Source organism: Ochlerotatus camptorhynchus, unplaced genomic scaffold, assembly GCF_037179485.1.
Source record: "Ochlerotatus camptorhynchus isolate MF236.1 unplaced genomic scaffold, CSIRO-AGI_Acam_v1.1 ptg000108l, whole genome shotgun sequence".
NCBI classification, from domain to species: Eukaryota; Metazoa; Arthropoda; class Insecta; order Diptera; family Culicidae; genus Ochlerotatus; species Ochlerotatus camptorhynchus.
Window position 1 is genome coordinate 1,340,896 of NW_027040598.1, and position 26,541 is coordinate 1,367,436.

Sequence of the window (26,541 nt, forward strand, 5' to 3'; positions counted from 1 at the left end):
TTATGAAAAATTAGTCCAGAAAAGCGACATTTTTTATGGAAAATGCTCCCATGGGAAATTTTTAAAATTTTCCCTTACGTTTATCGTGTATTGAAAAATTGCTGCTCTTCCCCAACCACAATGAAACAATGGAAATAATAGAATTATTTAAAGCAGCGTTACAGATAACCACCAATTATTTTCAACTTGATTTGTTATTATTTGATTGATTCATCAATGTTCTAACACAAACTCATCAACGCATTATGAAGAATAACAACTGCAACTAGAAATGATAAACACTGAATTTTCTATTTTTGGAACGTCCGTGATTAACCAAAATATCTTTTTCATTCTTAAGACTAACCTAGTTGATCCAAAACAGCCCTTCAACTGCTCTTCATTCCTATTCATCAAGCATCATGTTATTCCCAGACACGTACTTCACCGTTCCCTAGCCTGACTCAAAGTTCATCGCCTTAGCATACGATTTCCATAACCATACCACTCACCAATGGCTGACTTACTAAATCCCGCACAAAAGCACCAACCACTCGAGTAAGACATTGACGGAGGACACACCTGTCTCGAGCCAAGATCCCACTCTCTCCGACCATTCTGACCCATCGAAATAACTACACAAATGTGTAATAATTACGTTTGAATGCTTTGTCCGGTAGCGCTCAGCATCCGAATTGATTTTCTCACCCCTCTGGATCCTTTTCGAACTATACCGACGATCATATTCATCTGGAAGCGTTGGGAGAGCACGGAACCCTCGTCACTCTCTCCAGTGTATGAAATAGCTTCTATTGATTGAATTATCATGGTTTTATGCTTTGTATGCTGTGCTTAGCAGCAATCAGTGCTAAAAGTTTGTCTTCGTATTAGAAAGCGTTCGGTATAAAGTTTACACACCCACCGGAAAGGCAATTAAATAGCATCGCAGAAGCTTCTAACAGAAGGCATACCAACGCAGAATCTAGGAATGGAAGCAAATGTACACAAAACGAGATCACCGTCATAGCTTCCAACCCGAACGATCCAAAGCATAGCCCAGTTTGTTTCTTTATGCCATAGGCTTATTGCATTAGTATCGCCTTCCGATGGCACAGCAGCGGTCCTTCCCTTTCCCACTACGAACGCTGTTGCACAATTATTTTTTTTATTCACTGAAAGCACACTTTCACAGAGATTCTCACCACGGATTCACGATGACACACAACTCTATTTGGCACGTGCAAAAAAATAATATTTTTTTCAACTACTCACCTCTGCTCTGCTAATTGCGGATTACGCCTCTGCTCCGCGATGCCCAGGTCGGTATATTCCACAAGCGAGTTTTTATTGGGGTCTCCTTTTTCACTCACCACCAAATTAATCTAAGTAGCCGACGACGCGGAGCATAAAAAAATCGCACACGCCACGGACCACAACGACGACGGAACAAAGTTCACCTCCCAGAAGCACCACGCACGCATGCACTGCACTGAAACTACGGGACCTGCCTGACTGTCTGCCGTGCGGAGAAAACACGCTCCAGGGTGGAGAAAGGATGCTTCTTGGCTCTCCTGTTTTTATGCTTCGTGAGAATTGGAGAGTTGCTGCTCTCGAATGTTTTTTCGGATCAGAGCAAGCCGATATGATACATACAGGAATCCACCAAATAGCGCGGTGGGTGGAGCAGTCCACCCACCGCTATTTCTCGGCTATCCTACAACCAATTGAGCTAATTTTCTAAGGGTGACTAGTGTACGGTTGACACTAATCACATACCAAAAATCAGCTCAATTACCTGGAGGACAGCCGAGAAATAGCGGTGAGTTTACTGTACCACCCACCGTATTATTCGGGGGATTCCTGTGCATGGATGCAATGTTTTGAAGGAGAAAAGATGCTTTTCAAGGATGGAGGCGCATGCGTCTCCATCGGAAATGGTCAGCCACCAGCCGAGTTGGGGTTGATGGGGCTGTGGTTGTGTGAGGTTTCAACGAATCATTCGTTGAAAGCTCGTTTTAGTTAAATGAATTTGAAATGACTGCTTGGAAGTGTGATCCCAAAAATTCATTTTAAGTCGGATATTTTTGAAACTCTCAGGGAATAAATAAACACACATTAGTTAGGTTTTTGCAATGTTGGTTTATTCAACCTCCTCTTCTAGGCAAAATTCCCGCACCTTGGACTTAACGCTACCCATCAAATCATGTGCAACACTTGCGCCATCTTTCTTACACACTTTCATCCACTGTTTCTTCAAATCCTATCGTTTTTGAAGACCTTCCCTGTTTTCCGGAGCTTGCCCTTTATAATCGCCCAGAATTTTTCTATTGCGCGGCATTCTTCTTTATATATTTGGCCGTTGATGGTGCCGGTGGTTATGTACAGCTTGCTGAATTTGCCGCACCCACAGATCGCCTGCCACACTAAGTACCTCTTGGCAAATTTTTCATCCTTCTTCTTCTGGAACTTCTCCGGAACATCTAGACGGGACTTGCCTGAGCTTGAGCTTGATTGACCGCCCACGGTTGCTTATCTGTTACTGCCAGATCAGCTGTAATTACACAGAGAACCAATCGACGATGCTTGGGACTAGCAATCATCCTCAATGTGTAAAAACTGGTGATCTTAAATTAGGCAATACCAGCGCCGGCCGCGCCCGAACACAGGTCAAGAAAGGAATGGGAAGGATTGTGTTGACATGACACTCGCTTTGATGGAAGCCGAGAACACCTCTGCACTTCCACGAGGAATCACTGGGATGTTGGATAAGAGGGTTGGGTTTGCAGCAGGGTTCGTTTTGGTAAACGATAAGCTGAATTGATGTCCTAACGATCATATAACGCGAAGGAGCTTGGGACTAAACCCACGGTCTTCTGCTCAGTAAGCAAAAACGTTTGCCACTAGGCAGACGAGCACCTTTTTAATCACCGAGTTGCTGTTATTACCATGTAGTCATATTAACAAATAAAACGATTGACGAATCTTGAATGTGGATGGGCCTGATATTAGACTCATGATGTTCTGTTCAGTAAGCAAAAACTGTTGCTCTAAGGCCACCGAGCCCCTCATATCACATAATACCGTTGCTCAAATTTGTGTATCCATTCAAACCCGGAACCAACGACAACAACGAGTGTCGCAAAATACACAATACACAAGCGATTTTACCATAAATCTCTTTGATATGTAAGGACCTGGTACCGCGTTTTTCTGCTCAGTAAGCAGGCCACTGTAACCGACGATCTTTTAAATCCGAAAACTAAAAACTACGAAAAAGTACTTAGGCCTTCATTAAGTTCCACTTTCACGCGACGTTCAATGACAGGGTCCTATACAGGATTACATCTGAAAAATCCAAATCTGGCCAACACCCACCCTAAACCTAAACCTGTTCTAATCCACCTGAAATGATTAACGAATGGAAGACTTTGACTACCCAGCCATGCAATAGTCTTATTCCGTGCCTTATGGCAACTTGATGATTCTATTGCGCTCATCTTTTGGCACCACCCAGGGGAGACTTGGTCCTGTACCCAATGCTTAACTTATCTCCATTCCACTCAGCTACTCGCAATCTCTTGTGATATAGTGGGCGGAATATTATTATATGAGACAATTCTATGCAGACGTCTTTCCAAATTTGGCAGATCGACAGATAGTTGCTATTCAACAACTCGACAACGTCCCATCGTCAACGCCTGCTATGAGAATTTCCCATTGCAGACGCCAACGAAATGACGTCATCGAGCTATCGATCAACTACCCTGGTTATCGCCTGGTACCTTATAGCACGATGCTAGGAGGCGAACTGGAAGAATCGATGAGCTACCTCTCTACCCATCTAGACGGGACTTGCCGACGAAAAACTCCAGGCCGGGAATCTGTTTGGCGTCCGCTTTAACGTACGTCTCGTCGTCCATTACGATGCATTTCGGTTGCACCAACCACTCGCGGTACAGCCAACCGGTGGAAACTAACGATTTTAAATTGGCTCACTACTTGACTAGCCTATTGGTCCCAAGCAAACTATTAACGTACCCCATTCTAGTCGAAGTTCTAGTACTACACTATGTTTGTTTTGATTCGCTATGAAAATTTGACAGATAAAATGAGGAGTTCGTGGATTTTCCTATGATTGCATTGGGGTGCATCGATTAGCTTGGGACCGGAAAGAGTACCAGAGCTGAGCCAAAAAGTTGAGCACGTTTCTTCGGGACCTTCTAGTCTTAGAGTTACCTCTATTGTACAGCTTCCTGGCGCGGTATTTGGCCACCGTATTCTGTTTATCTGTTCGGTTAGGTGCCTTCCTTACCTTGAAGACATGAAGTCCGGCCCGCTTCATTGTCTGCTGGACGATCCAGACGGAAGAATTGACCTTCTTGGCCACGTCCCGAATGGGTTGTTTGGGTCTCCTTGAACGATTTTACCACACGTTACACGGTCAAATGATCGATTCCAAACTGTTTCGCGATCCACCTGTGGGACTGGCCTGGATTTTCTACATCCGCTCCCATAGTTTTTTGTCGAAGCACTTCTTGCTTGGAAGCCATCTCGATAACCACTTGACCAGATTGTGACGAGATTTTGCACATGTAAACATTACACTCTAAACAAATTTTACTTAAAATTTCATCAAGTTTCACCCATGGAATAAAAAGTTTTTCACAAAAGAAAGTGTTGATTTTTTTGTTTCGAGTACAATCTTTAGTAGGTGATCATAAATCTTTCCAGACCTGTTCTTTGGAAGGTTTTTCAAGACTTCAGGTTGATGAAGTTCATTCTGAAGACTTTAAACAGCTCAAAAATTAAAATGACGTCCTCACATATTCTTCTAAGACAGCAAGTTGATCAGGAAATATCCCAGCTGATTTCAATAAGGCGCTCTGAATATTTTAAAAGACATCAAAAATATGAAGATCTTTTCAAAAAACTTAATTGTGGTCCCTCAGACAATCTCTTTAAATTGTACGGTGATCATGAAGTATTCTAAAGATTTCCAGCTAATCGAAGGCTTCAGTATAAAGTCCTGAAGATATTCAGACCGATCAAGTATTATTCTGAAAAAAAACTGATTCTGATTTATCAACATTGTAACTGTTCGTTTTTCCCGGCAAGTTCAGTAGCAAGAGACCCCTCGAACTGGGTCTCAGGATCGGCTTACTACTTGGTAATCTCGAGGAACTTCGCGGACAAAATGTGCAGCGTACGGTCACCTGACTAGTAATACTGTGTAGTGTGAATTTATTGATTTAAAAATTAACTTTGACTGTGAGGGTTTTTATTTTAACAAATTGGTGTGATGGTGGGATTGGGTTTGATTTCTATTTTTCTAATTGTGGGTGTGGATAAAATTTGTGGGTGTGGATAAAATTAACTTTGTTCTTCGGTACGTACCACTGCTTATTTTGGCGTCCTGCGAGCGGTCGCTGCTGCTGCTGCTGCTGCTGCTGCTGCTGCTACTGCTGCTGATGACGAGCTGGCAAGCTGATTCCCAAAACAGTGGGTAATTACTGTTACCGCACGATGGTTTGGCGGGGTTTGTCGATGGTATGTGGCTGTGTAAGCCTTTCAGGTGTCCTCCCTCGTTGACGGAGATTGACACGGCCCAGGACGATACCAGAGTGACCGAGTTAAGAGGGGGAAGGCTCCTTTACGTTTAGGGGTTTCGCCCCCGAGCTTGAAAAGCCTCCTTACGGGCGGCTGACCCAGAGGTTGGATTGGTCCTTTGCGGTTAGACGTAGCAAACCGAGGTCTACTACGCCGAATCGTGTGCACCTGGTCGAGCTTCTCACCAGACAAAATGGCGACTTTCAGTCGAATTTACAGAATACAAAAAGGTCCTGAGAGGGTAATGGGAGGTATTAGAGAAGCCGTACTAATCTTCTAGTCATTAGTAGTGAACTAGATTTAGTTAGTTTTTAAGCGTAGGATAGGTCAGTAGCGTACCTGACGAATCCGCCGTCTTCTCCCTTTTTCGCTGGATATCACTCACTTAACAATGTGAAGGACACTTTGAAATATGGTTCTTGTGCACACGAACGCCTGTAACTTTCTGAGCAATGGCGCTCCTCCTTATTCTCATCAACCCCGTTGTAGCTTCTTTGTTGCTGTCTGTAAGGTTGGGGGGGGGGGTTTGTTATCACCACCTTTGTAAATTTTGACCCACTTCGCCTGCTGGTCTACTCTTCTATCATTTAGTTGTTGTACCCACTAGCTTGCATGCGATTCACCCCACTTATTTTGTACAAAATTCAAATTCTACTAACCTATAACATTTTTAATAGACACTAGGTACATTTTTACTAACATTTACTAGCCTATAACATTTTTAATAGACAATAGGTACATTTTTACTAACCGTTACTAGCCCTACTACTAACCCTAAATTTAATCCAACACCACTTAACTCTAGAGACGTGACTGTACACAAAATAAAAGCACAGATAAAAAAATACTAACAATTTGTAACAGTCGGTTACAACATGTTCAAGAAGGAGCCTTAAATATGAAGTCAGAATCCGTTTGATAAAGTTAGTGTTAAAGTGGAACTGAAAATGACATCAGAATGGTTGTGAGCTGGATCTGGCGAAGAAGTTACACACTTAGTTTTTTCTACCGACCTCGGCTGTGCAAATCTCGGCAAAATAAATTTCACTGAGATCTCAGCAAAAGTGACATTTGATTGCTGAATCTCGGATAATGCTTAGCTGAATCTCAGCAAACAAATGAAATGTTTGCTGAGATCTCAGTAAAAAATCTTTTGCAGAGATTTGCACAGCCGATCTCGGTAGAAAAATCTAAGTGTGTATGATTTCCGAATCAATTTAAACTGTTACAAACAAACCATTTGTGTGTGTTACTTCTAGAATAAAACGGTTGAGAAGTAAACTCAAATGTTTACTTCTCACCTACCGAACGGCATTCGCTAACTGAAATTTGAATTTCAAGTGTCAAACCCAGCTCACGAATTATAGGCTGTAGTGTGAAAGCACCGAAATTCTTGACATGTGCGTGTATTTCGTCTACAATATGCAGACTTCTTCAGTGCTTTGTATTAATAATCGACTAGTACAAGACACTGACGAAGTCTGCACATTTTTGACGATATACGCGAATCTGTCAAATAAGGTAGTGGAATTAAATGGAAATTACTAATCCTTCTCTCTTTCTTTATTCACCCACATTCATCAGGACTGAAATTCTGCTAACTGAAACCAATTCTCAGTCAAAGGACATTTATCTGACAAAATTTCAAAATGTCATGTTCTTCTTCTTCTTCATTCCTTTATTTTATGTCGGTCTCTGTTCCGCAATCTAGTGCCAATCACCGATGGACATCGAATGCCATCCATTGACGACAATAGAATGTGCAGGAAAGCAGCTTCCACACCTGCGCAGGATATCGCACCCATTCAACACACATGGGCCGGGATCAACGGCTTTAATTTTCCTCCGAAGGAAGACGTGACCAGAGATTTTTATGCCTCAGAAAAATCCCACCGACCTCGGCTGCGATTGAACCCAGACCCATTGGGGTGTGAGAAGGCAGTCACGCTTACCACTACACCACCGGCGCCGGCAAAATGTCATGTTGAACCGGATGAACACTGATGCATTTTTAATGCATTTCCGGAGTGATTTGAGATTTTGGCGTAATTGCATTTGTAAACAAACACGTCAATCACCGATTTCTCGCGAATAAAAGCTCTATCTTGAAAACTAATAACGCTATGAGGTAGAGGAATGATTCTTCCATCATTTGATATAGTTTGTTTATGAGATTGAGCTTTAATTCAAGAGAAATCGGTAATTGACGTCTTTGTTTACAAAAGCAATTACGCCCAAATCTCAAATCACTCCGGATTTGGTAACTGGTTTGACACTTGAAAAGCATGCATTCATTAAGGAGTGATGAACATAGTATGTCACGCTCTAAAGGGGGAGGGGAGTTAATGATTTTGTGACAAGCAATGCATTAGGTATAGGAAAAACGTCACGAAAGGACTATAGCTAACCAATTCCCGTCGAATAATGAATTCTCAAACCACGATACTACGCATTTGCTATGAATCAGGAAAACCCTCGTTAAAAAGCTCTCACACACACACACACAAAGCCATTCACTAGGCGGAAAACTTGTGATACCCCCACCCCATCCAATTCCAGTTTCCCACAGGTCTATCATTTTTCCCGCACAGCAAAACAATTGCGTTCATTCTATCGATTTTTCCTACAGCTGTCAGTTGACACACTAAAGATAGTAGCCATTTCGGATTGTCGGTCGTGCTTTCGTACTGTTCAGTAGTTCGGTAGATAAAATTGCGAATCGAATCCACATCTAAAGCGCCATTTGTGGGAAAATCGATTCCAATTGGGTTTCCATTCCTTCGGGTAATCTATTGGCATGAGTTTTGTCGGTGTGAAAAGGAAAACTATAACGAGAGGATATAAGATAACTTTACATTGAGAAGCAGCTGCTCGAACAGGTCGTTAAAAAAATCCATAAGAAATGTATCAAACTACTTTCTGCCAGTAACATGTAGTGTTGTGCATCTCACTCATAACTATTGTATAATGAGACATCCAAACTAAACATTGCTTGTAAAACCGAAAATCTGCCAATAGATGGCCTCAAAGTAGGACGAAACCCAACTGACAACAATAAGTAGTTAACAAATCGATATTGATCGCAATCAATAAGTTCATTAAGTGTGAATCGAGAAAAGGAGCAAACACAATCATGAGTGGCTTCTTTCGCCCAGCGATGATTGAAATAATCTGCCTAATTGCCTTGGTAGCGGTGCTCGCTTTGAACGAGGTCACGGCTCGTCGGTTGTCGGAAGAACTTTCCGCACCGCAGCACTCGATCGTCAAGCGAATGGATCTGGAAACGTGTCTAGGTCGGTACCTTAATGCCCAATTGTACGCCCAACACATCTTCATTATTTTCGAGGCGATGACAACACCCGTGACTGACGTGACTGTTTGACGATGACGGTTCTTTTTTGATTCGGTTTTGCAGTGCGCTTCGATGTCCACGTGAACACGATCATCCGCACCGAGGAGTCACGCTCGATGGGGGCCAATTTTCTGGACGACGCCGATGTTAGCTCGCGTGAGCAGTGCCTGCGGTTGTGCTGCGAAACGGAAAAGTGCGATGTGTTTGTCTTCGAGGAGAAGGTATGTTGCAAATATAACAACAAATTATTGTATTCTTTATACGAGGCAATGAAATTGACGTTCGAACAACCGACGCTAGAGGATCAAGAAGCTACATGATATTTTATATTTGATGCATTTATCAAACATTATTTAAAGCTTTGAAACGATATTACGAGAGAAGCGGACTGGCAGGTTTTGAGCCAAATGAACTGTCAAAGCCCGAGCCAATCAACCAGCAGATCCAAATAATCTGATGCGACTTTCTTCGAATTGCATCAAACTTTGCATAATTGTTTGTTATGGTCAATAATTCACATTTCAGGGGAAACATGTCAGAAGGGTCTAACTTGAACGTAAACAATGGCTTGGAACGTCGATTTTTCACGAATGACCACACACTCACGAAATCTGACTACACCACCTCATAGAACAAACATTGCTCTGTCAGATGATTTAGTTAGTTTGAGTGGGTGTGTGTCATTCCTAAGAAACCGAGGATCCAAGTCATTGTTTACGTTTCGAGCTAGACCCTTCTGACATGTTTCCCCTGATTTGAGCTTTTAATTTTGTTGAACCTCTTAACGCATCCCGTTATGAAGAGCTTTTTGAGTTATTGATTTATCTCCTTTAAATTCCGTTATAATTTTATTTTTGTTTTCCGTTTTTATTGCCTATCTTTAGACCGATACTCATGATTGCAGACTTCATCAGTGACAAGTACTCAACACTACTTGGCACTTGGCACTGATGAAGTCTGCAAGTAGTAGACGAAATACGCGTATCTGTCAAAAGGTAAACAATTATAAAGGAATTAAAAGGAAATAAATCACACTTAAAAGCTCTTCACATTTGAGCTAAAATTCAGAGATTTTGAATCTCTCAAAAAAAACTTAAAAATTGAGTATTCGATATGTTTTAGCAAAGAACGTAAATGTCACTTCCAAAAATATACACGGTAAAAAATTTAAAATAATTATTGTTTCAAACTTATATATCATAAAATTACCCTCTTCAACATTTTTTAATTTCTTTTTGAAGTTTATTGCGGGACACAAAATGGCCGAATGTCAACTCAAATGTGAATGCTTGACCATATAAAACAATTCCGGAGTGATTTGAGATTTGGGCGTAATTGCTTTTGTAAACAAACACGTCAATTACTGATTTATCTTTAATAAAAGCTCAATCTCACAAACAAACTATACCAAATGATAGAGGAATCATTGCTCTACCTCATAGTGTTATTACTTTTCAAGATTGAGCTTTTATTCGCGAGAAATCGGTGATGGACGTGTTTGCTTACAAATGCAATTACGCCCAAATCTCGAATCACTCCGGAATTATGCAAAGTTTCATGCAAATCGGAGAAGGTCGAGTATGAAATTAATTTATTTATGTTTACTATTTGACCTGAAAATACTCTATATATTGGTTACATTGGCAGTCCCAACAAACAATTTGTGCTGATTAAACTAAGCAATTTTTTAGCTGAAGAAGCATATTTTTGCATTAATAAGCTCTTATTCTGCTTCCAATGTTTGTTGGGAGTGTTGCTAGAAATTGCCCAGGCATACAGTACCGGACTTATTAAAACCTTTACTTATGCTGACTGTCTTCTTGATTCGATAGCTGATGTTTCCGGAGTGATTTGAGATTTGGGCGTAATAGCTTTTGTAAACAAACACGTCAATTACTGATTTCTCTTGAATAAGAGCTCAATCTCACAAACAAACTATACCAAATGATAGAGGAATTATTCCTCTACCTCATAGTGTTAATACTTTTCGAGATTGAGCTTATATTCGCGAGAAATCGGTGATTGACGTGTTTGTTTACAAATGCAATTACGCCCAAATCTCAAATCACTCCGGGTTTGATCTAATAATAAACTGAATAAGTACAATTTGCACAAGAGACGCTTTAGTTCGACTGTTTGCAGTTGCTTCAACAACATGGTTATTACATGTCTATTCAATGTTTTCTAGCCCCATTATGCTAAACAATATTGTTGAATAAAGTCAGCTTATAAGCGGCCATCCATATATTACGTCACACATTTGGAGTTCGAAGAAACGTGACAATTAGTGATATATGGGGGAGAGGGACTAAGCTCAAACGTTACATCACATCCTCCCGGCTTTGGCTTGTCAACAATGGCCTGATTTTGACTTTAAGCCGTTTTAAAATTAGCTTCTTTCGAATCTTCATGTCTTCACCATCCTTTCCTCTTATCTGCCATTTTTCAATGTCAAAACGGTATGACACATGGAGAAAGTATTCGACAAGAAATTCACCGAATCCAGGCATGCAATGAGAAAGTCCAAACTGAAAAGTTTCACAGTTCTCCTCGCGTTGCTTCACAGAATCAAGATCATTTATTTGCTTCGGTGTTGCCTTGCAAATGTAGCAGGTCTGTTATGATTTATTACCCGAGACAGAATTGAAAACTTTTCCATCTACCATCGTCAAAACCTGCGTGGGAGACCCAGACTCGAAACATATAAACGTCAAAAGGAGCCAGATACAAGCTGTCAGGAACTGTCATTGGGAGCCAAGCAGTTTGGCGGTATTGAAATCTTGGAAAAATAATTTCTGACAAACTGTCGTGTCTAGCTGTCTTATTCAATTGGACACCGTTTTTTAGATTCATTCATTGAATGTGCCATATGTATACTTAAATCCATATTGAAAGATACCAATAACCAAGGTTTTTGTCAAAATCTTTTTCAAAACATAAAAGTAGATTTTCTCACTGCACCCTGAACAACGTCAAACAAGCACTACACGCTCAAAGTGAAACAGGCAATATTGCTACGCCTATTTTGATTTGATTTCAATAGCTCAAATTTTCATGTGTTTCCCTGCCAGGTCAAAACCATCTTATGGCAAACAATATTGGTTCTGTCATCTACCGTGAGAGTAGGAAACTGGGGAGTTTTTCTGAGGATTTTCTGGAGTAGTAGATATGACAATTTATCATTTTTGTCTCGCTTCGATGGAACTTGCAATACAGCTTCGTAAAGTATTTGCAAATCGAAAGCAGAATCCTCTCAACATCACATCCATTCAAACAAGACTCGCCAATGTTATACGCCACATACACTTCCTGACTCATCTTCTTAACATTGACTGGGTTTCCTTCAATATTTGAAACAACTTACGAAGTGCCTCACGATGTCCAACTTCTTCGCTCCGGGGTGGAGCTGGCAGTACAAACAAACAATCAAGCGTAGTTGGCTTTTTCCGCCATGGCTGCTGCAAATCAACTGATAACGCTGTAATTTTTTGACGTGGACTATGTCTTACGGGAAGGTACTGGGGGTAAATCGAAAATCTAAAATTGCTACCGTCACGAAAAGGTGTAAGGTTTTGAACGCTTATAACTTTGTCATTTATTGATGAAATTAAAATCCAAACACTCCAATCGATAGGAAATAACTCTACACTGCTAAACTGAATGCTTTTCCTATTTTCTCAAAAACAAATCGTTGAAAATGTACAAATAATAAGTGATAATTTTATCACTGTTTCAATAAAATAAACGTTCTCCCCAAACCAAGTCGTCATAATCGAGTACCGTTTGGTTGCGCATGGCGCTGTTTTTAGTTCGGTCCAACAAAAATTGTCGTTGACGAGAGCTCTGTAACTCTTTACTCCTATGGAGAAATCTCATATGTAACTGTCAGTCTACGTGTGAGACATGGCGGACTTTTTCTTATTCTCTCACTCCAACGGAAAACCCCATAAGGAACTGTCAAAATGTGTGTGAAGAAGCGGGGAGTGGTTTCAAGGCGAATTAAACCTCTGAAAATGGGTTGGAGCGTGCTTTGTGTAAATGCAAGAATGGCAATTACAAAGATATATAATCATATAATTATGAATACTTGAAGTTCTAGTTCCTCATTATGTGCTTAAGAGGCGGATAAATTCGAACGTTATCCAATGAACATTTAGAATTATGATCCTGCTTGGATGGATGAATTTTCGATTGCTTGAAGTGGCAAGTTATGATTAAATATTGAACTATTATTATTATTTAACTTTATTAAGGAGGCTTTCAGCCTTGGGCTTAAATATTGAACTAAGGGTCACATGGACCAAATTTTCTAATTTTGTGAAAGCACAACTCTGAATATCAAATTTTCGATTATGCTGATGAAAAGAAAGTGAGGAGGCAATCCTAAGTAACCAACAAGCCTGTTTAGTAACAATACGACTAATAATGCGCCAAAGCTCTGTATTAGTCGTATGTTCGTTTTATATAATAAAATCAATCCAAATTGGCGGGCTTATTAGTTACTTCCCAAGTAACAATTTGGTTTTTATGAGGGTACTGTAGAGCATGATTTAGACTTGTAGAGTGCTTTAAAACCTCAATAAAACATGCAATGTTACTTGGGCTGGGATGTGCAATAAGTGCTTGTGAACGATTTCCCACCGGAGGTATCCCACTGCGATCAAGCGTTTTGTTAAAGTGTTATCCATAACAAATGTTCAACGGAGATGGGATGGGCATTAAAGTGCGCACGGGGAATATATTTTATTACGGAGGATTAAACACAAGCGTTTCGTATGCGGAAATATCCCTAACGGAAAGTCCAGAAACAGCCAGAAAAAAAAACTATGGGTGAGGAAATTGACATGTCAAGTATAGGAAATTGAGTAAATTGAGGAAATAAGTTACTTCTACTGTATTTTTAATCAATATCAAGAAAAATGCACGAGAAGTTCACTAAACATCTCAACGTAGTCTACGTCAACCATGCGGTCGTGTCTTGTACACAACCCCACCAATTTTTCTGTACACAACAGGGTTGCTATGATTTGCGATGCATAGGTGGATTCACGAAAATTCCCCTACCTTGAATTTTTTTTCAGAACTCTTTACAAGATTGTATTGAAATATTCTTAAGAATTTCTTTTAGAATCATTGCTCTTCACAGTGTGCTGTTCAGAATTCCTTTAAAATTAATTTAAGATTCTCGCTCGGTCTTACTAAATATCTATACAACAGCCCGGAAATCTCTGCAGAAAACTTAAATGAATCATAAATTTCGTCCTTATGATTGTTCCAAGAGTTTAACGAAGCATAATTCAATAATTCTAATAATCATTAGCTTAAACTATTATAAAAATTCTCATTTAGTTCACCTCAGAATGGAATTGAAATGTTTCTCAGAACTATCTTGAAGTTCGTCTCCTTATTATTCGGAAACTTCACTTGAAACTCTTCTTAGAATAGTCGAGAAATAATTCTCGAGATGCCCTTGGAAGGGATCACATCATTCTAGCAGTATGAAATGACGCATCTTACCACTCGAACTTTCAACATTATTTTGAGATTATGTCTTCCAGAACCTCCAGAAAATAGGGTTTTATTTGTGCTCTCCCTAAAATATCAGCAATGAGTTGCCTAGCTTTATTATAATCTATGGTACACAATTGCTTAATTGATCAACGCCACTGTAACGTGCCAGTGCTGTGTTACTTTCAGCACTGATGAGGCTCCCGTCTTCAATCCTCAGGGTCGGCACACGCACGTAACAATTCCGCGAACCAAGAAATCACTACGGATAAAACTCCCACTTTATTCGCTTTTATTCGTATTGCTTCCTTCCCACTTCACGGACGGTCTCGAACCTAACGTCTCCCACTTCCTTACTGTTCTACTCCTACCTTGCGCTAGTACTGTTTACTTCGTTATCTTCGGGGCCCCTTCACCTCCCACTGCCTTCGCAGACGCTTCGCTGACGCTTCACTTCTTTCGCTGGTCCTGCTGCCAGAGCTGGTAAATATCACGGCCGTCATGTGAGAATGAGAAAACAGGTCCTCTCACTATCAAGAGACGAAACGACCTATCCTTAGCTTTCTTGTCATTTTCCAATGATCAAGCACTCATGAGAATAATTCTTATGCGGGTTTAACATCAAAATTTCTAACTTATTTAGATGAATTTAAGCAAGCAACGGTATGTAATCGGTAGAGTGATTATATTATTAAGATTCCATCGGTACAAGTAACTTTAATAGCAATAAATGAGCTAGTAATTACGATGATCACAACACTGTCACGTTCTGTCATGACAAAAAATTCGATGAGATTTTGAAGAAAATCTCTATCATCGTTTTCTCATCCAATGATAGTAACAGAAGTATTTCTCCCTTTTTATGGCACAGATCTGTTGGTCCATATTAAGAAGTATTTCTGTAAATATCGCGTGAGATCTTTCATTGAAAATGACATTTACCAGCCCTGCCTGCTGCTCCTCGTTGGCCAGGGGTGGCCGTTCTCCTTTGCTTCCTTCTTCTCGCTTCGCTTGTTTCGGCTGCAGTCTTCAGTGGACCCTTACACCTGTCCCGTGCGCCCCTCGAGTATGGTGCCGAACTTGATGTTTCAACAGTACCGTGGAACAGTTGGCCTGCCTGGTTTCGTGGTTAACACGGTGAACTCGGGGAACAGGTTTACGATCGTCCATTTAACACTACCGGCGTTTGGCGTGGTTGATATACGTACGATGAACGGCCTACCGTAAACTTTACGGTGAAACCGCGAGGTCCTGTAGGCGCGATGGAGTATTCGAAATGGCGGTTAGTTAGGCATACGAACGGTTCTCAATAGGCGACGGTCGGGTCTGGTTCGGGGTTTTTTGGTGACGGTATTTACCTGGATGTAACAGTACGGCAACTTCCTTTACTCTGTTTAACTCCACTCCGAAGATTACTCTCACTTGACTCTGTTTATACTCTACTTCCACTTGATTATTAGGGGAAATGCAGGTAATGTCGGCCGAAGTGTCCCTAATTTGGGCCCATACATAAATTTAGCAATCGACTAAATTTTTAATAGCAACCAAAAATATCCATTAGTAACGACCCAATAACGCTTTCATATAGATAAAATTGATAAATAGCAGATTTTTAGCGATGGGCCCAATCTTAGATCCATGGGCCAACATTAGAGACATTTCCACTATGTATAGTTTTTTTGTGACTATCGTCTGCAAAGATCACCAGAGGGCCACACCGTCATACGTGCCACAAATTATCCACGCAATGGCCTCTATTACGCCACCCCTATGGTCGTCCTTTCATGACTGCATACAGCGTCCTCTGGCGGTGGCGAGTGGCATTGTCCTACATTTGATATGGAAGTGTCTCCTACTGGCTGCGTTCGTGGGCATTCTGGGACGTTGTACCTTTTACAAACATGTAAATTTTTTCTTGGATTCATAAAAACAAAATATTCGAAAACTACACGCGATTAATCTCACCAATCTTGGACGCCTCACACTTGTTTCACCACCAAAACACTACATCAACCGAACAACCAAATATACCAAACCACCAAATATACCAAAACCACTACTAATAACGTTTTTCAATACCGAAAAATCACATACGCGAAAAAAAACCCTGAAAAATCCGCGGGCAGAGCCTACTATTTTTTATATTTGATAAAAAAATTTACTTGGTTCGGAAAGTCACAACTTATTTTAAATCTTAGATCTTAAAAAAAATGCAATGTTCTACACGCTTAGTTTATTTCTACCGAGCTCAGCTGGGCAAATCTCGGCAAAAAAAGTTTTACTGAGATCTCAGCAAACATTTCATTTGTTAGCTGTGTTTCAACTAAGCATTATCCGAGACTCAGCAATCAAACGTCACTTTTGCTGAGATCTCAGTGAAACTTAATTTTGCCGAGATTTACACAGCCGAGCTCGGTTGAAAAAAAAACTAAGTGTGTAGAGTATCAAGTTATTGTTTGAATCCAATATAATGAAAAAGAAATTAAGTGCAACAATCATAAAATTTGTCGATGTCTTAGAAATTTGATTTATATTGTTTAGTCGTTCGACATTTTGAATATTTATTATAGTTTTGAATCTAGAAACATCTCATATATCAGAATCTTGTATTTCAAGGATTAGAAGAAGTTAAGTGTGTAATTTGAAGAATAATCAGAAGACTCATAAATTCCATACAACCATGAATTTCCTCTATTACGTCTATCTGGAGACTCGCTCTGGTATTCCCTTCATTTTACCACAATATTGTAAGAATTGTCTACAGGAAACTATTGAAATTCACTAATCAATGTTGTAATTATCTCCGGAATTCTCATAAGTCTCGTTTAAGTTACCTTGACATTCTGATATGAATTGCATAGGAACACTCCACGCAATTTGTTTAGTAACTCTCCTATGAATTCTTCCAGAATTACTACCATCGAATACTCCTCAAAATTTCCGCAGAATGTTACTCAGAACTATCTTGAAATTCACATTATACTTCACTGAAGTTCTCCTTTCAATTTCTTTAGAATTTTAGGGACAAGAATTATAAATCCCATATTTTTTTGAGATTTCTTCTCCTTAAAATTTACCTGGAATCCCTGGAAAGTATTATATTTAAATTCACATGGAATCATGCTTCAAACTCTCATTAAATTTCTTCTCAAAATTTCTTAGGGATGGCCCCAGTATTCATTTGAAATTCCTCTGTGTACAGAAAGTCACCAAGGCTGCAAGAGCGCAGATAAAAGTCCCTCAAAAAACACTATTTGCCTCAAATCCGGTTGTTACAAAACAAAGATGAGCACATCAAGCTGGGTGATCGCAAATAATACTTTGAATTATTGTCGGAATATTCTTAGATTTCTTATTATGATGCTATTAGAATTAGAAGCACCTTGAATAATTCCTTAGAATTCATTTTATTAGATTCAATCCCAATTTGTACAGGATTTTCAATTAAACTAACTTGTAAATCATTCCAGAACTTCCTTGGCATTATTTTTTAGCTTTACCAGAAATTACGTGGTCCTCACAATTACCTTAGGCTACACACTTAAATTATTTTGCCGAGATTACAACAGTCCTGAGATTCAGTAAAACAATTGCTGAGACTCAGCTAACGAATTAGATTTTTGCTGAGGTCTCCGCTAACAAACAGATATTTTGCAGATATATCAGTAAAAGTAAATTCCGAGGTAACCGATTGTTGGAGATTTTACGGAACTAGATTGAGTGTGTAGATTTCGCTAGAAGTTCTCTTTACAGTCACGTTTGAATTCCTCAGAACAAATATGGAATGAGTTGGTTGGAAATGCTATCTAACATGGAGCTTTAGTGTGATACATTATTAGCTAGAGAATGGTCTTAGAAGAGGGTAGGTAGATAGTTCCGTTAGAGTACGGCAGTATGAAAATTTACACGTGTCTTCCTTTCCATCCGCTGGAGCCACCAGTGATTATGGGACTGATATGCGATTATGGGTAGCTATTTCTATCACCAAACCGCACCAATACCGTATAATCATTATTGTATGTTTATTCACTATCACCAAACCACAGCAAAATATGCTATCCGTTGATCCCATTGTTCTTCCAAATTCAACCTGTTGGTTCACAATAGCACTAAACTTTCTTTATTTCCCACGCTCAACATTCCAGAACCAGGGCACCTGTTTCCTCTTCCAGTGTGGCCCTCCGAACGATTTCCACTGCAAATTTACCCACCATTCTAACTATACGAGCGCCGTGCTGAAAATTCCATCGGTGGAGCAGCAGCCCCCGCCACTCGTTTCGCAGATCCACTCACTCGCCCAACCACCGCAAATGGCCATGCTACCCAAGCTCTCGCAGCATGAGCTGGAGCTGGTTAATCTCAAGGCACCGAAGACACCCTCAAGAAGGTCAGTTGTAAATTGAATAGCCTACTGTGAGCGTAAATAGCTCACGTACATTTCAATCTTTCATTGCAGTGAGCAGCCAACGACTACTTCGTTGCCACCTCTCGGCGTTCAGCTCGGCCAACTTCCGACAGCTACGATCCCTAAGCCTACTACGCCCACTCGGTGCGGTCACTATGAATTTCCTTGCCACTCCGGAGAATGCATTGCTATCTACAACGCTTGCGATGGAATTCCACAGTGCGCTGACGCAAGCGATGAAGGACCAGAATGCCCAAGACCTCCTCCGGTTAAACCGTTTCAACCGTCTCCAATCCAACAACAGCAGCAGCAAATGCTAGAACCACAATCGATATCCGCTGGACAGGTAAATGAAATGCCTCAAGCGAAGCCCATAATAGCACAAGTTTTCCAGCCGGACCTTCCACAGCAACAGCTGAGAGGATTGCAGGAACAGCAAAAATTGAACCGTCAAATTCCTCACAATCGGGAGGATCCAATGACGGCACCGAGAGCTTGGCCAAGACCTATCTCTGATCCCCAGGCTGTTTATATGGGTACATTGGGTGAATTTGTCTTCAATTCCACGAAATAATATAACCATTTCACATGATTACAGACACCCCTGATAGTCACATCTTCAACCACAAGGGTGGCCTACAGCTATCGTCCAACAACATGGCTCCCCCGCAGTACCAGGGATCCTTTCCCGAAACCAACTACATCCCCAACATTCCACGAAACAACCCCTACATGCCGTTGTCCGATGGCTATGCACCCCAGTGGACCGATCCTCGCATGTCTCCACCCCAGCGCCCAATATGGCCACAATCACAACTCCCCCAGGAGCAGTACGTTCAACCACCCCCTCAGCATCAATCCGATATGAACCCACCCCCGATCCAACCGGTTCCCTCAAATCCTCAACCCTCACCGCCTCAATCTCCTCCACCTCAACCCCAACCGGCAGCCACTGCAATCGCAACCGATGCGCAACCGAAGCTCCCCGTGGTCGATGACGAAAGCTCGAAGAAGCCTGACAACCACAAGGCCGGAAAATCATCCGAAGAATACGAGTCCTACGACGAGCAGTATCAGGAAAAATCATCCAAAGAAGAACAAGAAGAGGAAAAACCTCAACCTCCGCAGAAGAAGAAACCACGGAAGCACCACAAGCAACATCAGCACGACGAAGAACACAAGAAAAAGAAATCGAAAACGGCCAAGAAGGACAAGGCTGTCCACGAAGGAGAGCACATACCGCCGCCGGTGCACTTGAAGATGCTGCGAAGCGATATGGAAATTGAGTTCGTCGATCACGACGGCCAAGCGGAACGACCGGGAGGAGCAGTGCTCTCGTTGACCTTGGGTAAGACTTTCTTTCCGTTAGTATTTCAAGGTTAGGTACTGATTTATACTTCTTATTTGTTTTCCTCTGATTAGGAGCAATACTGACCGCCGCTCTGGCAATTCTGATCGGATGCAGGATGAAGGTGGCCCGAAGGAGAGTCAGGCGACAGGGAAAGGGAGGATACGCGCATGATGCCGATTTCCTGGTGAATGGAATGTATCTTTAGGGCGCGTCGATATCTTGAGTTTAGGTTTAGGGAGGAAGGTTAGTATCATAAGCATCTTTTTTCGAATTGATTTACCATCGAAGTCATTAGGCAATAAGCTTGTTTTAAACTATTGATAAGTTTTATTTTATGATAAAAACAGAAGAAATTATTGGAAATATGTGTTGCATAAGTTTCACTGAGAAAAGAAGGAGTGTTTATGCTTTAGTTGAACCAGCTTCGATTAGAACAATATTTCTGTTATTAAACTAGTATTTAAAACCCACCTACATTTGGTTTGATTCGTTTTGCATGTAAACTGTCACGAAATGTGCAAAACCTAATTTAACAATCCGAAATTTATTCAAAGTCCGAAACTTCGAATTTGTTTGGAACGATTACTACGCATTTTGGTATTTGGTATAAGAAGGGTAATGCAGCTAAGCAACACAAATTCCAACCTTAATTTGCTTTTTGTTGCGATAAATGCTCTCAATTTACAATTCCTTCCCTACCTTCAAAATTACCATTATCTATCTACAGCTTCATTTTCCACAAACTGGGAGAAATTTTCAACAACAACTACACCCTCTCGAACTCGAAAGGAATGACACAAAAATGTATTCAATCCAGTCAAATAAAAACATTCTCACGGATCAATTTTAATCACTGAATCCACCATTGTTGTTCGTTCTGCTGGGACTGGGGTCAGTCAGTAGTGCACGCGACGAGAGATGAACACGTGTAAATCTTCCGTACCGTTTCCATAGATCAAGGGAAATACGAATGCCCTGGAAGGTGTTATTAACTGTCACACAATGGAGAAATGCTTTAAAACTAAATGATCCATTAATCTGGTTTGCTTGCAGAGATAGAGTAATTAAGATAAGCTTTTGATGTGATGATTTCCGCATTGTTCGTCAGATGATCTGATTCATCAAAACCATTGGATGTTATACTTGGTGATTTTCCGGAACTCTTCTTTCTCCTCTTCTCACGCTAGCACCGCTATAGTGCGATTCCCAAATTGAGATCTTTTTTTCTTTTTGGCTTTATTATCATCAAGCGGTCTGAGACCTTTCCAAAGACGCGCCCTTTCATCAATAAAAATAGGTCTTACATGAATCCTCATTAAATTCTAGATACACATTTCAAAGGATCCTATCTGTATTGATCGATTCTCTTAATCGGTTTTCTCTTCTCTCTTTGAAATGTCCATCGAAAATTGTGATGTTCTGTGCCATTTGAAAAATTCGGGGATCTCTCCAAATACGCGCCTTCCAGCATACAAAATAGGCCTTCTTTGCGATAAAAACAAGCGATGATACTGATACCATGCTGCAGAACGCTGGCCCGAACCTTTTCTTGTTTCCAATCTCCAAACCGAGGCTCATAACCGTCAACAAGAAGAGCTTAGAGCCAGAGTTCAATGCTGGAGATGTACCAGCGGATAAGGATAGTTTCAAAATAATTCTGGGTAAAATTCCACAGAAATTCTGAGGATAGTTCTTAGTGTTTTCTTAATGGTTATTGCCAATGTAATTCCGAATTTTAAGAAAATTTCGAGAAACATTTTGAGGAGAATTCCAAGTGATTTTTAAAATTATTCGTAGCAGAGCTCCTAGATATATTAGAGCAGAATTTTAATATTTTTCAGGCGTGAATTACACTGTAAAATTCGAAAGAATGTTCATCTGAATTTTAATTAGAATTATGGACGAAAACATAGGAACAGTTAATTCTTAGGAAAATCATAAAAAATTAAAATAATCTTAGGGTAAATTAAAAAAAAAAAACAAAAAAGCAGTGCGGTGCGATCTGAAGATTTTCAAGACTGGTGAATGATTATTAATTATTCCAATGATTATTATTTATGTATAATTATTATTCCGTCGACACCCGTCAATCTGAACGACACTTCGTGCATATTAAATGGGTTCAATTTTAATTTGAACTTCTAGTAACCCTATGACTATCACAAAAGCGAGTTACTGGTAACCTTATTTTCTGTTTTGTTTTGATTCTGCGTTCCGTTTCGGATTTCGACATGCAGAGTTTTTGATGTGTTATTAGGTAAACACCTTAGCACGATCATGAGGGCGGTGTCGTGTTTGATTATGTGGTTTGGTGATTTTGATGCGGTAAATTGACGCATAATTGGGGCGGTCCGGTGAAACATGAAGGAGATAACAGTCGTTCCCATCTTTATCAACGTCACCTTAGGGCCGGTTTTGAATGGTTGCAATAACAACGCGATCGAAGCTTGTATGATGTGATATGAGGGGCTTGGTGGCTTTAGAGCTACCATTTTTGCTTACTGAGTAGAACATTATGAGTTTAATCTCAAGCCCCTTCACATTCAAGATTCGTTAATCGCTTTATGTGAATACATTGGAATAACAACAAATCGGTCATTGATGTGTTGTGATAAGAGGAGCTCGTTTGCCTAGTGGCAAACGTTTTGCTTACTGAGCAGAAGACCGTGGGTTCAATCCCAGGCTCCTTCGCGTTATAGGATCGTTAGGATATCAATTCAGCTTATCGTTTACCAAAACGAACCCCGCTGCAATCCCAGCAAGGGATGGAAAATCATTTACATTCATTTAGTGCATTCATTTACATTCATTTGCCTCATCAACAGAATACGTAAGATGATCTATGAAGCTTTTGTAGCTTTTGATATTAACTACATCTTACATTCACTGAAACACAATTTACATTCACTGAAAAACAATGGTGGGTTCTCATCGCTCTGATTCATCATGCATAAGAGATACAGATTTGAGTTGTTTACAAAAGATGTAGCTAATATCGGAATTCTGTTGATGAAAAAAGTTAGCGGCAAATGAATGTAAATGAATGCACGAAATGAATGTAAATCATTTTCCATCCCTGATCCCAACCCTCTTACCCAATATCCTAGTGATTCCTCGTGGAAGTGCAGAGGATTTCACAGCTACCACCAAAGCGAGTGTCACGTTAACACATTCCTACCCATTCCTTTCTTGACCTGCGTTCGGGCGCTTTGGTGATGGTGATTTGTGATGGAAAATGGACGCAGTCCTTTTTTCTCTTCTGAGGTCCCTCTAGTTGGAGCAGCTAGAGTGTTTTTCGTGGCTAATGGGGGTTTACGCTGCTGTGTGAGAAACGAAAGGCGAGAGTGCTCTTTTTAACACCGGTTAAAGAAGTACCGGGAGCATATCTATGGGAGCTCTTCGAAATCATCGTGATGTCATGGATTCCTTTGCAACATCGGGTTAGATCTTTCCTTAATTTTTCTTTTAACTTTCTTTCCATTATTATACGAAACAATAAATTCTGGGTACGGGACGGTCCACAAAGGCACCCAATTGAAGCGAAATGGATGTCTCTACAATTTCGTGAAAAGAGGGCGGGCTCTTCTTCCCACTCATTGGGCCATCTTCCTGTTGGATGGCCTGTTTTTTGACCGGTTGTATGATCCTGTTGTTGGAAGGAGATTCTCATTTATCCCGTGAATGCACGTGGGCGATGTTGCCCTCGTTTTTGACCCTTCATACAATGACAGGTTGAGTACAATTAGAGGTTATTAAACTTGATCAATTCGGACAGCAAAGTCTACCGACAGTTGGCTTACTACAGTGAGTGGTAGTTCCATATCATCATATCACCATATAATCATCAAACGTAATGTTGTTTGTTGAAATAAATCAAGCTTAATTAACCAATTAAAAAAGTACTAGATGAAAGCTGGAAGCTCGTACTTCCGGTACAGTGATCGCCATGTTTTCTTCATTATATTTTTCTTGTTCTATTTGGTTATTTTATGCCTATTTGCGAAAAACAAAGAAGAACAACATGTGTGATTAACTTGCCGGATAATAAGATTTTGGTTGAGTTTTTCCATCTCCATCTCCTAAACCACTTTTAATAACCCCAATCAGTTTGTTGATTTACGCAATTTAGTTTGAGGTTATGCTATTTCGAGGCTCCAACTGTGCAGATTGAGGGTTATTGGTTATTCCGAGAGCCGAAGTGACTTTTGCTACTAGTGCAATGAGAAAAGTCATTATGTAACATTTGATTTGCACAGATAGTCACGTCACCCCACGTCACCACGACGTGACTTTTCTCACTTCACTAGTGACAAAAGTCACTTTAACTTTCGCATTAACCCCCATTGTTTGTTTGTCCAAATTATGTATTGGGTGTACAGTCAACTTTCGCTCGTTTGGCTAAACCCATAGCCCACTTAGTGAAGCCCTAATAAAAACTTTATGGTTATCATTCTTATCGGGGTATCATCCAAACCCTTTGTAGAATAGTTCAATCATTAGGGTTACAATTATTTTAAATTATTTTTTTTATTGGGGAAGGCTTTCGTTAGTTGGGCTGAGTTGTCAAAGCTGAAAATTGCTTGCGGATGCATCGATTGTCTTTTATCATCAAACTTGTTTAGCAACTATCTACTTGTTCATCCATGAGCCCCTCGAAAATGAATCTGCAAAGTCAGAAATGACGTTTGACTTTGATTTAGGTGGGCTACAGCCCAACTAACGGGAGCCCAACTAAAACGAAGCCCACTTAAAGATAGCCCAACGAGCGAAATTCAACTGTACCACTGGCTAAATGTTCCTATTATGGCATATGGGATTTTCATAGGCCATAATTAGATCACACCATAATAGGAACGTACATGAAACGAAAATTAATTATTTTATTCATGTGTTTCACTTATACATTTTTCGAAAAACATTAGCCTTTTTTTTCCTCTGTTCGGGACATAAAACTACTACGACCAGTAATTTGATCTATTCTAGTATATCCCGTGTCCTTAGTTTAGTGCATGTCATATTACTCCATCACTATTGAGAAATGATGAAGTATTCGCTTTTGATACAGTTGTCATTCTTGCCTTCATCGCAAGGAATTAATTCTAATTGAAAGGTCCCGCTATTTATACCCTTCGGAGTGTTGAAACACCCTCCAAAGGCGCGCCCCTTTGTCAGTCAAAATTGGATTCCTTAGCAACAAAATTAAGGAATGACACCGGTAATGACCATGCATCAGAACCCTAGTCTTAACCACTTCAAACTAGGGAACAACGAATAGAAGATTAGATTATCATCCTCGATGTCATCATCATTATATCACCGACAAACCGACATGACACATAATTCTCAATTCTAATTTAATCTAATCTAACACCAACACAGCCAGTTCATGAAAGCATCCTGGAAAATGATAGATATACACCCATCATTTTTTTTTCTATTTGGTATATGTTTTTTTTTTTTTAACTAGTTCGTTTATTTACTAGGCTCAGTCGTGTGTGACACTTTGCGGAGCCAAAATCAGTAATGTTTGATTTACATTTTAAATAGCAGTATTTCTAGGTTAGTATTGGGTACCAATTACTCGTGGCGGGCTCGAGGTTAATGGGTAACAATTTCAATTGGAAGGATCTAGGTAGGAAACTGGTTTCTGAAGCCTCCTTCAGATACTACTCTCGGACGGTTGACCAAATCCTGACTGGGCAGGGGCAAGTAGCACAGGAACAGGAGGATAATAAGACTGGGACACAATGGCGGGAAATTGTTTGGAAAGGATGGGGATAGTCACATCAAACTCTAACATCAGACAAACAAAGGAATTCGTAGATCGCTTGCATGTAGGGAAGATCACGTGTTCCCAATACATCTCTTACTTCACGGAAGGGTTGTCTACCTCGGGCCACTAGGGTATTCAATAGTCGTGCTCTGGAGGCGTCATTACCCGGGCAATACCAAACTGCGTGATCGATGTCATCATAACCGGTTCTGCACCTACATATATTGCTGTCAACGAGGTTTATTCTATAGAGATGTGCGTCTAGCGAGTAGTGGTTGGACATAAGTCTTGACATCACTCGAATGAATCCCCGACTTACATCCAGACCTTTGAACCACGCTCTCGAAGAAACATTTGGAATAATGGAATGTAACCACCGCCCAAGAGAATTACTTGTCCAATCGTTTTGCCAACTTAAAAGAGAACTCTGACGTACTAATGGGAAAAATTCATCATGTGAAATTCTTCTATCATAAATCTCGCCTTGTTGTGCGCCCACCTTTGCGAGAGAGTCTGCCCTCTCATTGCCTGGGATTGAGCAATGTGAGGGGACCCATACAAAGGTA

General features: G+C 40.4%; 2 protein-coding genes across 4 annotated transcripts in view; both read left to right on the plus strand.

The window, feature by feature from the left end:
* The window catches only part of LOC135699418 (xanthine dehydrogenase-like), a 394,729-nt gene that overhangs the window by 190,183 nt on the left and 178,005 nt on the right, over positions 1-26,541 (plus strand). The window lies entirely within an intron of this gene.
* On the plus strand, positions 8,235-20,673 carry LOC135699402 (uncharacterized). Of its 3 annotated transcripts, none has more exons than XM_065219656.1 (7): positions 8,235-8,879; positions 9,002-9,159; positions 18,592-18,833; positions 18,903-19,197; positions 19,246-19,387; positions 19,450-20,199; positions 20,274-20,673. In XM_065219656.1, exons 1-7 carry the CDS (start codon positions 8,720-8,722, stop codon positions 20,405-20,407), a joined length of 1,881 nt encoding a protein of 626 aa, XP_065075728.1. In that variant the 5' UTR covers positions 8,235-8,719; the 3' UTR covers positions 20,408-20,673. The 3 variants fall into 3 exon arrangements, with proteins under 3 accessions (XP_065075728.1, XP_065075727.1, XP_065075726.1); XM_065219655.1 differs by having other exon boundaries at positions 8,235-8,465; positions 8,605-8,879; positions 18,903-19,387; XM_065219654.1 differs by having other exon boundaries at positions 18,903-19,387.

Bases quoted from the DNA above. Each gene is read 5' to 3' on its own strand.
- LOC135699402 (XM_065219654.1), top strand. From the start codon at position 8,720: ATGAGTGGCTTCTTTCGCCCAGCGATGATTGAAATAATCTGCCTAATT. The intron at 18,834-18,902 runs GTCAGTTGTAAA...CTTTCATTGCAG, and splicing joins CCGAAGACACCCTCAAGAAG to TGAGCAGCCAACGACTACTT. The intron at 19,388-19,449 runs GTACATTGGGTG...ACATGATTACAG, and splicing joins TCCCCAGGCTGTTTATATGG to ACACCCCTGATAGTCACATC.